The sequence below is a fragment of the Ostrea edulis genome, chromosome 7 (genome assembly GCF_947568905.1).
Source record: "Ostrea edulis chromosome 7, xbOstEdul1.1, whole genome shotgun sequence".
In the NCBI taxonomy this organism is placed as follows: domain Eukaryota; kingdom Metazoa; phylum Mollusca; class Bivalvia; order Ostreida; family Ostreidae; genus Ostrea; species Ostrea edulis.
Window position 1 is genome coordinate 62,245,219 of NC_079170.1, and position 14,507 is coordinate 62,259,725.

Here is a 14,507-nt window from a genome sequence, read left to right on the forward strand (position 1 = left end):
ACATTAGGTATTAGAATTACAGGTAAAGAAAAGACCAATCAAAGGGCAAGAACATGATATTGAATTTCGGTAAAAGAATCATTAATATTACGTTGATATAAATGTTACCGTGTAAGACATCTAATGTTCCTGGCCGGCTGATGCCGATACCACTGGTTGTTTTCACAATGACCCAGTAGGAACCTGCATCACTTTCATTTACATCATGGATAAAGAGATGCATTTCTTGTCTGGATGAGTACGTACTTTCGCTATATTTCTCATAATCTACTTTGATACTTTTTGTAGTATTCCCATCACGTTTTAGCCACATCGTTTCTAGAATTTCACTTGAAGTGAAAGTTGCAGTCAGTCTTGCACATCGAATTTCTCCAAGAGGAATTGAACTGATGAAATCCAATTCAACATTAACAGCATCTGTAAGAAAAATAATATTCAATAAACATGATGATTCTATTAAATTGCCTCCCAGTGTTGTAATAGGTATAATGATACAATAGTCAATGAATGCATTTCTCATAACAGTAAGTAGTAGCATGTAACAGACAGACAGACAAATGACTGATAGATGGACAGACAGATACACAGACAATGTCACTGTGCTTTGTATAACATAAAAATGCTTTAAGATATTTCATTGTTCACGATCTCGTGCAGAATACCTAAATTAAAAACAACGGTCTCGGACTCCTTCCCAGTTTCTGATGTTACAAAACATGAGTATTGTCCCCTGTCATCGTGATTCACATCGTGGATAACCAAGTATCGATGCTGACCACTCTCTCCTCTACTGTATTTTCTCGTGTTGATGTCGATCTCTATCATACTGTCATTCTTTTTCCAGATTATTGATGATATTGTTGAAGACCCATTGGATAGAGAGACACAAAATTTTATTCCGTTTTCATTGATATCGACTGTAACTCCTCCATCATTTAGTCTCAGTGTTTCTGCAAAGACCATCAATCAATGTTTTAAAATTTCAAATCATAGCATTTAGCAAAGGCTTGGAAATCAAGATAATAAAGTGTGATGTAAAAATCAAATTGTGAAGCATAAAAACTGTACATTACTTTTATATACATGTTGTCAAAATTTCTACTTGCAATTGATGAAATTATTGTTTAGAAAACAATTGGAGTAGAAGACTTAAACTCTACCTAACAGTCCTATTTCTTCAGGTGACTCTTTATCTGTAAAAAAAAAATTAGGAGAAAAGTAGAATTTATCATCTCCTTATGATATCTGGAACAATCATTATATGCCTGTCTTTAGAAGAGACGTATTATGGTACAGCGATGTCTGTATATCCGTCCGTTCAGGGTTTTTCATTGCTATGTAGCTTCTTTGTGGATCACGCCACAGGGAATTGCATCGCTTGGGGTCAAATTTACTATATACTCTTTATATAGTAAATTCTACTCCAAGCGATGCAATTGCCTGTGGATCACGCTAGATCTTGTTGCAATTTTGATCAATTTCGACCTCTCTTGCAGGAGTTTTGCCCTTTATTTGAAAATTATGGTTATATGGAGGGTACATAATTTGTCCAGCTAACTCCTCCCACAATTTTCAAGTGAGAACCTTCTTATTTTACAGAGTGTACAGATCGAGTGTCTATATATGTATTGAAGATGTGCGTGTGGCAAGAATTTTAATTTCCTTCAATTTTTGAGAAAATTACAGGTTATTGAACTTAGTAACTTCTGTGGAATTATTACAAAGAGATTACATTATTTGTCTATATTTCCTTCCACAGTTTTCAAGTGAGGACCTTTTTTATTTTACAGAGTATCTATATGGGTATTGAAGATGTGCATGCGGTAAGGACTTTGATTTCCTTCAATTTTTGAGAAAATTACAGGTTGTTGAACTTGGTCAGTTTTGAGGAAATATTGCATAGAGAGTACATGATTTGTCTTTTATTCTTCCTTCAACAGTTTTCAAGTGAGGACCTTCTTATTATACAGAGTATTTGTATGGGTATGGAAGATGTGCATGTGGCAAGGATTTTGATTTTCTTAAATTTCTAAGAAAATTACAGGTTGTTGAACTTAGTCCATTTTTAGGAAATATTCGCATTATGCAAAGAAAGTCTGTCAAAGTCTGATACTATCTGAAGCAAAGTTCTACAAATCATGGCTAAAGAAAAACACTCCATGTAAGCATTTTCACGGGCGTATTATGTTCCACTTTACATACACCGTCATATAAAGCAGATGGTTGTATGTGTGGAAAAGCAGATGTTATACATTTTTAACAAGTTTTTTGCTTTAATTGTTCAGATCAAAGTTTGTGGGTACAGTAAAACACGGTAAAAGTGAATCTCCAGGGCCAAACAGTTCATTATAAACACACTTCATTATACAGTAAAACATGGCTATAGCGAACCTCCAGGGCCAACGAAAAACAGTTCATTTTAACCAAACTTCATTATACAGTAAAACATGGCTATAGCGAACCTCCAGGGCCAGCGAAAAACAGTTCATTTTAACCAAACTTCATTATACAGTAAAACACGGTTATACTGAACCTCCAGGGCCAACCAAACACAATTCTTTATAAGCAAACTTCGTTATACAGTAAACCAGTAATAGCAAATCTTCAGGGCCAGTGAAAAACAGTCCATTATAACCAAACATCATTATACGGTAAAACACAGTTATAGTGAACCTCCAGGGCCAGCGAAAAACAGTTCATTATAAACAAACTTCATTATACAGTAAACCACAGATGAATAACACATTTCCAGGGCCAGCAAAAAACAATTCATTATAACCAAACTTCATTATACAGTAAAACACGGTTATAGCGAACCTCCAGGGCCAGCAAAAAAGCTTTTCATTATAACCAAACTTCATTATATTATTTCCCTCTCGTGACGGAATGATTGTCACTTCCAGATAAGCGTTAATTCCTTATAAGTGTGTTCCTTATAAGCATGTTTTACTGTGTCTTGATTTGACTGAAATAGATATATCATGTGTACATGTATTCAAAACTACCATGGTAGTTCTAGAAATAAACTCACTTCTTGGTTTATTACGCTTCCTTTTGTAACAAAAGCAATAAATCAGTACAGAAGTGATCACACCACCACCAACAACAACCGGTACAAGAATCACTATGGCAATTAAAGCTGTGTTCCTATCCTCTGCTGTTGTGGTCTCTGAAGCTTCAGAACTGGAATATAAAAAAAAAAAACAACCACACATGTTAAAGGAATTTCTTTGAGTTTACAGATTATCAGAAAAAAGAATAGTGAAGCACTTAATCAGAGAAGATCCTTATATCAAAGAACATAATCAGAGAAAATCTTAATCTTGAAGGATCTTATCGGAGAAGATCCTGATTTCAAAGGATATCTCAGAGAATATCCTAATATTGAAGGGATCTAATTCAAATATCGAAGAACTTAATTAGAGATGAAATACATAAACTCTATAATAAGCTCAACCCTTTAGTTAATTTTATGGCTTAAAACATATTAGCATAGCTTAGCACCACTACTGGTCAATGCCAATTTGCTGAATAATTTTAAAACATACATGTATATCATTGCATATGTCTTGATGAAGCTGAGCAATGAAGCTTCAATCCAATAGACATCAACCATTGATATTGTATTTGTACCTATAGGTGTTCACTGAGATTCCTGATGTTGATAACAACAACTTTTCCAAATAATTCTATTGTATTCACCAACGGCAGTGAAAAATAAATTTTCATACGAAATTCCAACTGCTATTTCTATTATCATAATAATACTACTGCGGTAAGCAAGACATTGATAAATCAATTATGATTTTGCCAAATTTTTTTCAATTATTACTTGTCTAGTTGTCTTGTTTATAATGACATGGACATGTATGTTGGTATCAGTAAAAGTGTACAAATATTATCAGCCTAGCTGTCTTCTTTGTGAATATGTCAATATACGTACACACATACAAACATTACCTGTCAATTTCTACAGGATCGGGACAATCAGGGTCACTTGTGTAACAGCCATGCTTAGGGTTAATACTTAAACACGCTGGGTCTGAAACATATAAAGACTTTGATAAAGCAAATCTAAGATTCTGGAGAACAATAAAATTGGAAATATGTGTATATGATGCTGATATGAAATATTTTCATCCTTTTTTTGAAATTTAATTGATACAAGAGTGTCCACTTAATGAAGAAAGTCAAACACAAGTCCATTGATCGTATTTTCTAGGCATGCTTTCGCAATCAAGTTTTGTTACAGTTTTAAAGTGCTGCTTTTAAATGAATTCTAAGGCCTAATGCTAAGGATTTGGTGATCCACTAAATTTCGAAACAAATATTTCCAAATAAAAAACATGTAATTCTTTTTTTATCATTTGATTTGACTGAATATAAGATGACCTTCAACTTATGTACAAGATCTTCTATATATAAATACGGTTAAAAATTGACATAGCGACACTGACAGTACTTCATGTTTCTATAGCCCAGGGACACTGACAGCTACTTCACGTTTCTATAGCCCAGGGACACTGACAGTACTTCAATGTTCTATAGCCCAGGGACACTGACAGTACTTCACGTTTCTATAGACCAGGGACACTGACAGTACTTCACGTTTCTATAGACCAGGGACACTGACAGTACTTCAAGTTTCTATAGCCCAGGGACACTGACAGTACTTCACGTTTCTATAGCCCAGGGACACTGACAGTACTTCACGTTTCTATAGCCCAGGGACACTGACAGTACTTCACGTTTCTATAGCCCAGGGACACTGACAGTACTTCACGTTTCTATAGCCCAGGGACACTGACAGCTACTTCACGTTTCTATAGACCAGGGACACTGACAGTACTTCATGTTTCTATAGCCCAGGGACACTGACAGTACTTCACGTTTCTATAGCCCATGTGCAGGTGCTGAGATTGACTTAATTAGCCTGATAGTGCAGAAAGTACAGTGGAACCCCGTTATTACGTTCCCCCTTTATTACGTTAGTCCGCATATTACGTTGGAATTTCAAAGCACAAAACCATTTCTTAACAAACCTATATAAAATAGACCTCGTTATTACGTTGTCCTAAAATGCCGGGACTCGGTATTACGTTGTAAAAATTCCGACAAAAACGTAATAAACCCCTAATTATTCAATAATGATTCTCAAAATAATAAGCCATTCACACCTTGACTGCCTGAGGCAGTCACCACGTAAATTTCCTGGTCTGTTTGGGGATTAGAGATGCTTGACTGATCACGCTTCGATAGATCTAGCGACATCAATACAGGTGAATACCCCGTATAGAAGCCAGTGATAAACAATTAAATAATGTTTATTTAGAAATTGTACTCTATGAAATTTACTTCATTTTTCATATTTTGATAATCAAAGAAATAATTTCTCAACCGCCTGCGTGTTCAGCATAGTGTGATTACCTTCGCTATTAAAACTCTATTCACGGAAAGCTTTGGTACCAAACAAGAAAGACAAGATTTATCGTAGCAATGTTACAACCGCTTGGGTAACTGCTTGGACATAGGTGATTAAAGGTGTTCAATTAAAAAAAATTGTTCGTTGTTTGGACATGCAGCTTGGGTGTTCGTAAATCTCGTCCATACATACACCAATCTATCGGCCGATTCGTGCACGGCATTTACCTCAGTGAATATTTTAAAATCCCTTGATGCGCACGTGATTTTAGTGCCATCATTTAGCGTTATAAATGAAATCTTCGTGCATCATTATATTTTTTTTATGTGGATTGCGCTTTTGTTCTCCGTGAATGTTTATCGTTGGTGAGAAGTGTGTAAGTGTTGGGTATCGTGTCCGTTTTGTGTCTATAGTTTTGTTGTTTTTTGGATGGGATTTTTTTTTTTATTGCGTTGTGTATTGTGTAATTAGAGAACTTAATAAAAACGATGTTTTGTTATTTTTTAAATACGAATGTTGAATACGAACCGGAACGAGTTATTGAGAGAAATTTACTTGAACGCATTGTTTTAAAGTTGAAAAAAATGGCGGTCCAAACGAATGCAGAAAAAGCAACGTTTATCAAAACATCCTTATGTATCCTGCACCGAAATAAAGAAAAGGGATAAGAACATGAAGAATTACGGACATTAAAGATAAGATGTAAATAAAACAAAGTATCATAGTCTTTTAAACAAAGAAACAGTAAAGATATATTCACACACCCCTTCACGGAGTACCAACGGACGATATACAATTTCCAAATGATATTTTTAACGGATTTCACTGGGAACGTTTATTACGTTGCCCCCGGTATTACGTAATTTTATCGTGACAAAATGGAAAATGTAATAACGGGGTTCCACTGTACTATCGTTTAGATGATAGCACAATATTGGAAAGCTCATATATTTTTCAATGGTTGTTTAATTATTCCTTCACTATTTCAATAAACACTTACATCTGTAGATAGAGCTGATATCGTCATAGGACATCTGACATTGGTTGTCTATGAAACTGCTACAATTTTCATTGGTAATTCTACCATTGTCAGCCACAACAAAACAAAATCCTATAAAAGTAATTCATTGGTAATTCTAACCATTGTCCGCCACAACAAAGCAAAATCCTATAAAAGTAATTCATTGGTAATTCTACCATTGTCAGCCACGACAAAGCAAAATCCTATAAAAGTCATTAATTGGTAATTCTACCATTGTCAGCCACAAGAAAGCAAAATCCTATAAAAGTAATTCATTGGTAATTCTATACCTTTGTCAGCCACAAGAAAGCAAGAATCTATAAAAGTTAATACAATCATTAAAAAGCATTATTCATATCTTGATCGCTAATTGTCTTTGGACCTCTGCTATTAATTATCATTAAGTAAGAGTAAGCATGGCTTCATGTTTATGATATGAAGTTATTTTGTAAGCTTAACATGAAAGGGATGTAAATACTATCGTTCCATTAACAGTGTGTAAGCTTAACATGAAAGGGATGTAAATACTATTGTTCCATTAACAGTGTGTAAGCTTAACATGAAAGGGATGTAAATACTATCGTTCCATTAACAGTGTGTAAGCTTAACATGAAAGGGATGTAAATACTATCGTTCCATTAACAGTGTGTAAGCTTAACATGAAAGGGATGTAAATACTACCGTACCATTAACAGTGTAAACTACTCTGCTTTGAGCATGCCAACTTCTCATGACACAGGTTTTACCTTTGTTTTCAGCGACCAATCATATTGAAAGAAAGACATAGCGTGGTCATCCAAACTGACTCTTATTAAAACTACACTGCCAATCAGCGAGTGAAATTTGCATGCTCGATCAAGCGAAGTGACAGCCTCTTATTGGAACCATAGTAATTTCATTTGGAATATAATTCAAAGTATTAAATTCCTAGCATTGATGATTTTATTATACCCTGAGCTATTCCCAGAATTAGGTGAACTAATGTATTATTTCATCTGGTACATGCACATGATTTCAATGCAATAAAAAAAATGCCACATGCATTTATGCATCTAATGCTTATGTTTTACAACCTTACATCAATATGCTTGTACAATCATATAATATATTTATATGTGTACAATCATTTATAGATATACATGTATGTATTCATGTTTTAACGTGTGTGTCGTATGTACATGTGTATCGTTGTGTTGTGTTGTGTGTGTTGTATGTACATGTTTGTCTATGTGTTGTGTGTGTGTTGTATGTACATGTGTCTATGTGTTGTGTGTGTGTTGTATGTACATGTGTGTCTATGTGTTGTGTGTGTGTTGTATGTACATGTGTGTCTATGTGTTGTGTTGTGTGTGTGTTGTATGTACATGTGTGTCTATGTGTTGTGTGTGAGTTGTATGTACATGTGTGTCTATGTGTTGTGTGTGTGTTGTATGTACATGTGTGTCTATGTGTTGTGTGTGTGTTGTATGTACATGTGTGTCTATGTGTTGTGTGTGTTGTATGTACATGTGTGTCTATGTGTTGTGTGTGATGTATGTACATGTGTGTCTATGTGTTGTGTGTGTGTTGTATGTACATGTGTGTCTATGTGTTGTGTGTGTGATGTATGTACATGTGTGTCTATGTGTTGTGTGTGTGTTGTATGTACATATGTGTCTATGTGTTGTGTGTGTGTTGTATGTACATGTGTGTCTATGTGTTGTGTGTGTGTGTGTGAGTTGTATGTACATGTGTGTCTATGTGTTGTGTGTGTGTTGTATGTACATGTGTGTCTATGTGTTGTGTGTGATGTATGTACATGTGTGTCTATGTGTTGTGTGTGTGTTGTATGTACATGTGTGTCTATGTGTTGTGTGTGTGATGTATGTACATGTGTCTATGTGTTGTGTGTGTTGTATGTACATGTGTGTCTATGTGTTGTGTGTGTTGTATGTACATGTGTGTCGTTGTGTTGTGTGTGTTGTATGTACATGTGTGTCTATGTGTTGTGTGTGTGTTGTATGTACATGTGTGTCTATGTGTTGTGTGTGTGTTGTATGTACATGTGTGTCTATGTGTTGTGTGTGTGTTGTATGTACATGTGTGTCTATGTGTTGTGTGTGTGTGTTGTATGTACATGTGTGTCTGTGTTGTGTTGTGTGTGTTTTATGTACATGTGCCTATGTGTTGTGTTGTGTGTGTGTTGTATTTACATGTGTGTCGTTGTGTTGTGTTTGCGTTGTATGTACATGTGTCTATGTGTTGTGTGTGTTGTATGTACATGTGTGTCTGTGTTGTGTGTGTGTTGTATGTACATGTGTCTATGTGTTGTGTGTGTGTGTGTGTGTGTGTGTTGTATGTACATGTGTCTATGTGTTGTGTGTGTGTGTTGTATGTACATGTGTCTATGTGTTGTGTGTGTGTTGTATGTACATGTGTGTCTATGTGTTGTGTGTGTGTTGTATGTACATGTGTCTATGTGTGTGTGTGTGTGTTGTATGTACATGTGTCTATGTGTGTGTGTGTTGTATGTACATGTGTCTATGTGTTGTGTGTGTGTTGTATGTATATGTGTGTCTATGTGTTGTGTGTGTGTTGTATGTACATGTGTGTCGTTGTGTTGTGTTTGCATTGTATGTACATGTGTCTATGTGTTGTGTGTGTTGTATGTACATGTGTGTACAACTATGCATGTCAGCAAGTAACATGTAAGGCAAATGCTCTTATTAAGACAACTGATGTGAGAGAATGATGTGTAGGTGTAGCATATGACCAGGACTCATTCTAATTCGTTTATAGGGGTAGCAGAACTGATTATTAAGACAACTGATGTGAGAGAATGATGTGTATGTGTAACATCTGACCAGGACTCATTCTAATTCGTCTATAGGGGTAGCAGAACTGCAGCAGCTTTGTTTTGTTCTTATTCGGCAGGCAGTGGTATCGGTTTATAAGACTGGAGCTGGAACAGTTCAGCAACACTGAGGCTTCTTCCCATGTAGTTTGGTTGAGTGGACAGTGGTCTGGGACAGGATAGGCTTCAAAATCTGTGTAGTTAATGGACGGGAGAGGGAAGTTCTACAATAGAAAATTTAACAAGTCATACATTAACTCAAATTTAGAGCTGAATCTGTAAAAAAAAAAACCCTAAAATGTTTTGGATAATGTACAGATAAAACTGGTTAAATATTCAGACTTAGGACTTTCATATTTGACATTTTTGGCTTGTAACTGCATTGGAATTGGGTGATAAATTTATGCATGCATGTGAATGAAATGGGCATAAAAAATATGTCTGTTTTATTAAGACATTAATGTCTTTAAATATTGTGGTTTTATCATAGAATTCTTCAGAATCATTACCAATTTTTACCTACCATATATGCCAAAGTTTTGTTAAAAATTATCTAACAATTCAGAAGAAAATAATGAAAAGACAAAGAGTGTTTGATAAATTGAAAGACATCACGATAGACAAAAGGTAAATTTTCATCAGGAAAGCTCAACTTAAAAGACTGCATGGCGATAAATTAATTGCTTAACGACATTAAAAACTATGAAGAACTCTATTGCATTGCTAGAGCCTATCCCCCCCCCCCCCATTTTCACTTACCAGAACAACTTGGCAGAGTCCCAGCCAGGCCAGCCTCCAAAACAGCAGCTTCATTGCAGTGGTTTCTTAATTACACCCTGTAAATGAAACTTCATTATAGTCAATAACTTACTTAACAGTTATTATAACATTTCCATTCAAAGATCTGAGAACATGTAACTGTAATCCAAATCCTAGAAATATCATCTTTGCTATGCAATACACAGGGTTTGGAACACAGGTTTTTGACACAGTCTGAACAAACTGGTATATATAGTATATTTCATGTCGTTTGCTCAAATTGTGTCAAAACCGTGTGGTTTGGAAAAAATAAAATCACACAAGTTATAAAAAGATATTCTGCCAGTCTAAGGATCTGCATCATAGTTTCTTTTTATCAAAATCAGATCACATACAAATGTCCCTACTATGAATAATATTCTGAATTATCATGCTCATTGCCCCTCTGAAAATAAATCCCACTTTTTTGCTTAATTGAAGGATATCCCTGGAAGTCCTGGGACTTCCTTGTGAAGTCCCACTTCTCCCATGTCCTAATGCAGTGGGATAATACAGGACTTCATGTTTCTGCATTTGTCCTGGAATATCCCACTTACATCAAGAGTGACTTTGCAAGAATTTCTAGGACATATTTATTACCTAAATGTCTTACAAAGTCCCACTCTCATAGCAGCAGGTTTTTCTAGGACATTCTTGTGTTTTTCAGGACTTTATTATAAAATGAAGACGAAAACATCGTCCCAGAAATTCCCTAAAAATCTCATACTTGATACATTCAAGATAATGCAAGACTTTACATTGCTTTCCAGGACTTCGTATTAAAAGTATGCAAAGAGAGAAGTCTTGCAATTACCCTCAAAATCTTACAACCAGTGAAGTCAGATTATAAAGGACTTTAATGAGGGTTACAGGACTTTTAGATACTAATTGTTACAAAATTAAATCCTTGTCATATCAAAGAAAAGATTTTACATTTTCTGGATTACCTTGACATGTCATTGCTACATAGTTCAGGCTAAAAAAAACCTATAAGAACAGTGAATGATTCGTGGATAAGAACATTTATGTATACAACAACAATCATGTTATAATAAGTTGTAATAGAAAAGACTATATTTCATCAAAAGTAGACTTGAAAAATGTTGGCTATGAGAACACTTCTTATAAATTTATAATGACAACAATCTGAACTTGAATAAAAATCACTTTACTGTCAAATGCGCTATTGAAATCCTCGATGTCACTTGAAAGACTACCATAATTTGAGTTTTGAGATGCTTCATCACAGGAGTTCAATCGGGTTTGTCATGTTTTTTTTTTAGGTTAGAATATTGTCCAGTGTATTATTAAGATCATTTTGATAACAGATTTCCAGTTCCTGGGCTACCTTCTTCAAAATAAAGAAGATCCCTTTTTGTGAAAGAATGTTCAAAAATTCATCAGATTCTGTGGTAGGCTTTTCCATTTCCAGAGATGACACAGCGGCATTAATGTTCGAAACTGAACTTAAAAAAATGTCTGTATCAAAAGGATTGCAATTCAGGCTCAAGTGATGATAAGTTAAAAGGATTTTCCAATGTCACGGTCGTATCACTTGAAGTACCAATGGCATATCAACTTTTGGATGTCACCACTGAAGATTGCAGTTGATGTTTTAATATTTAGTACATTTAGGAATTCGCATGTTTACATCTTTCTTGCACAGCATGTACCTTTTGGGTTCTCAATCTCCTGCAATAATAATTAATTACAAATTATTAATGAAGAAACTTAATTTTCAAAACACTGATTAAAAATTTTATATTTAGAAAAGTTTCTTTGACACATCAATGTTTTGAGGTCCAAATAGCAATAAATTATCACTGATGGATACAATCAGCTTGCCATGCTAAATTTTGTAACCGTACTGTCCGTAGTTATTTTACGAAGCAGTAATAATTACAGAACAAGGTCAACTGATCGAAACAGAATCATAATGATGGATATCCATGATACAATGTTCTGGTGATTATACCCTTTCCATCTAGATCGAACCAGTCAATGGTTTACGTTAAAAAAAGAGTAGTTTGTTTTGATATGTTAAGCTGTAAATAGAATGATTGTATCGAGGAATTTCGAGTGGTCCAGCGATCAAGCGTGTATTTTTCCAATGCATGTAATCATTTACAAACGTAAACAAAATAAGCATATGGTACTTACAGAGTGTCATCCGTTACCCCGTAGTCCTTTTTCATTCCGATGTTATTGATTTCCATTCACAAATCTTTAAATCATAAATGACTTCTTTGAAAGTTGTAACTTCCGGTGATGTCGTTTCGGTCAACTTGTACAATGTACGAAGCTTGTCGTGTTTTTTTCTTCTCCCCGTTCTAATTCGATATAAGATATATCATGTATAAAATATATCATATGTATATATATGAAGTCTTATACACTGGGTTTCCACTGGTCGATTGTATAACTTTTTACTGATCGTCTTTTGGTTACGTGTTGACCTGGGGACGAGTCAGTCAGTGTACGACCTGACCTTCACGCAAGTGATCAAAGCGCTTTTTTTTCAATGTTCCTTTCTGGGCGCGAAGTCAGGGAAATATTCGCAAGGATGGAGAACATGCAACAGAATCAGTATGCAATCAAGCATGGAATGGATTCCAGATAGGAATATAGGATTCACCTTACACTCAGAAACTGGGGGATAGGCCTAGTTGTTCAAAATACACGGCGTTGCTGGTTAGTATTTTTACTTTTGGTTTGTAATAATTCGTCTTTTTTGGTAGTCTAGTGGAATTGTCACACCTTAACAAATTATCATCCTGTTTCCAATATTTTTATCTAGTACATGTTCTCTTTCATTGTAGCATGGACTTGAAGAGATAGTTATGAATTTAGAATATCATCAAGTGACTTTTAATAAGGCACTGTTTTCAGTGGATGAACCGACATCATGCAGTGTGACAGGAAAACGCCCGTGAGACCAAAGATGGCTTAGATAAAAGGGAAGACGATGCAGAAGGTGCATATATACATGTTCAAGACATAGATATTTTAAATTTTGCATGATGTTCATTTACAAAACCTGTTATGCAACCTCTCAAATAATTCATTATGCTATCTTTTAAGCCTCTGTACCAGAGAAAAATCCAGAGATGGCCCTCAAAGAAGTTAGAAACAAGATGAGAGACCGTCTCAAGTTGTTTAGGTCTGGAGCCACCTTCCCCCACCCACGAGTCGAAGAAATAGATCTTTGAACCAGGTTACCCGTGACATCAAGATAAACAAAATTCAACTTCAGGGACAATTTGATAATACCTGTTTAAAAATTTTTTTTTTAGCTCAACTGGGCCGAAGGTTCAAGTGAGCTTTTCTGATCAAAATTTGTTCGTTGTCTGTCGTCGGCGAAAACTTTTCACATTTTCATCTTCTCCAGAACCACTGGGTCAATTTCAACCAAACTAAGTAACACAAAGCACCCTTGGGTGAAAGGCTTTCAAGTTTGTTCAAATGAAGGGCCATACCCCTTCAAAGGGGAGATAATCGCAAAAATACGGTGGGGTCATTCAAAAATCTTCTCAAGAACCACTGGGACAGAGAAGCTGAAATTTACATGAAAGCCTCCTGACATAGTACAGATTCAAGTTTGTTAAAACCAATGACCTGGGGGGGGGGGGGGGGGGGGGGGTTGGATTGGGTCTCAATAGGGGATCAAAGTTTTACTTACAAATATACAGGGAAAATCTTTATGAAAATTGTCTTCTCAAGAAACACTTGGCCAGAAAAGCTGAGATTTACATGAAAGCTTCCCGACATAGTGTAGACTCAAGTTTGTAAAATTCACAGGGTTGTCACTAACGCAAGAATAGGATCACAGAAATTTCATTGGGGTTTGTCTGATAAGGCGAGTCCCGCAGACGTGTCTCGGACTCTGAGTAAAAATCATAATTTTACTTAGAAGCCCTGATTTGTGTATTAATTAAAACTCATAGGAAAAAATCTAGGTAAAACGTTACGCTCTAATGTGAACCGAGATGATACCACCGAGTTCACAGTGTCCCAATCCGACTTGTTTGTTTAGTGCAGTCAATTAGGTGCAAATTAGAATATAATATTGAAATTTAGATACAAAGTAAAAAACATTTTGCCACTCACAGGCAGTTATTTATATATGTTTCTTTTTCTTTTTTTTATAAATCAGGATCTATATTTAATTATAAATGTTTGTCTTCCGGCAGCCATTTTTATTGGAATTGAAAGTAGCGTAGTTTGTAAACTTTGTTAGATTTTACATCATTTTACAAACAAAATTAGTACGCATCTATTTTATCACAATAATTATTTAATTAAAATTTTGTTTAATACTGAATAGGGTTGTAACGATGATAGAGGATTCGGGGAAGTAATTCTGTTTGCAATGGGCAATTAGTTGTATGAGACCGAGTCGTGAATGATTACTTTTAATTTCATGTGTACAAAGT

The 14,507-nt window shown here is 35.2% G+C and overlaps 1 protein-coding gene across 3 annotated transcripts in view; it reads right to left on the minus strand.

Annotated features, from left to right (window-relative positions):
* Positions 1 to 14,507, minus strand: part of LOC130048352 (uncharacterized) — a 37,555-nt gene that overhangs the window by 4,811 nt on the left and 18,237 nt on the right. For 2 of the 3 annotated variants that reach the window (XM_056144967.1, XM_056144966.1), the window contains exons 2-9: positions 10,036 to 10,112; positions 9,287 to 9,500; positions 6,423 to 6,533; positions 3,961 to 4,042; positions 3,032 to 3,183; positions 1,161 to 1,193; positions 663 to 950; positions 109 to 417 (exon numbers count right to left, since the gene is read on the minus strand). In XM_056144967.1, coding sequence (XP_056000942.1) covers positions 109 to 417; positions 663 to 950; positions 1,161 to 1,193; positions 3,032 to 3,183; positions 3,961 to 4,042; positions 6,423 to 6,533; positions 9,287 to 9,500; positions 10,036 to 10,089 — 1,243 coding nt within the window. In that variant the 5' untranslated portion in view covers positions 10,090 to 10,112. Of the gene's footprint in view, positions 1 to 108; positions 418 to 662; positions 951 to 1,160; positions 1,194 to 3,031; positions 3,184 to 3,960; positions 4,043 to 6,422; positions 6,534 to 9,195; positions 9,230 to 9,286; positions 9,501 to 10,035; positions 10,113 to 14,507 lie in introns of those variants that run through there. The other variant, XM_056144968.1, reaches the window with a different exon arrangement.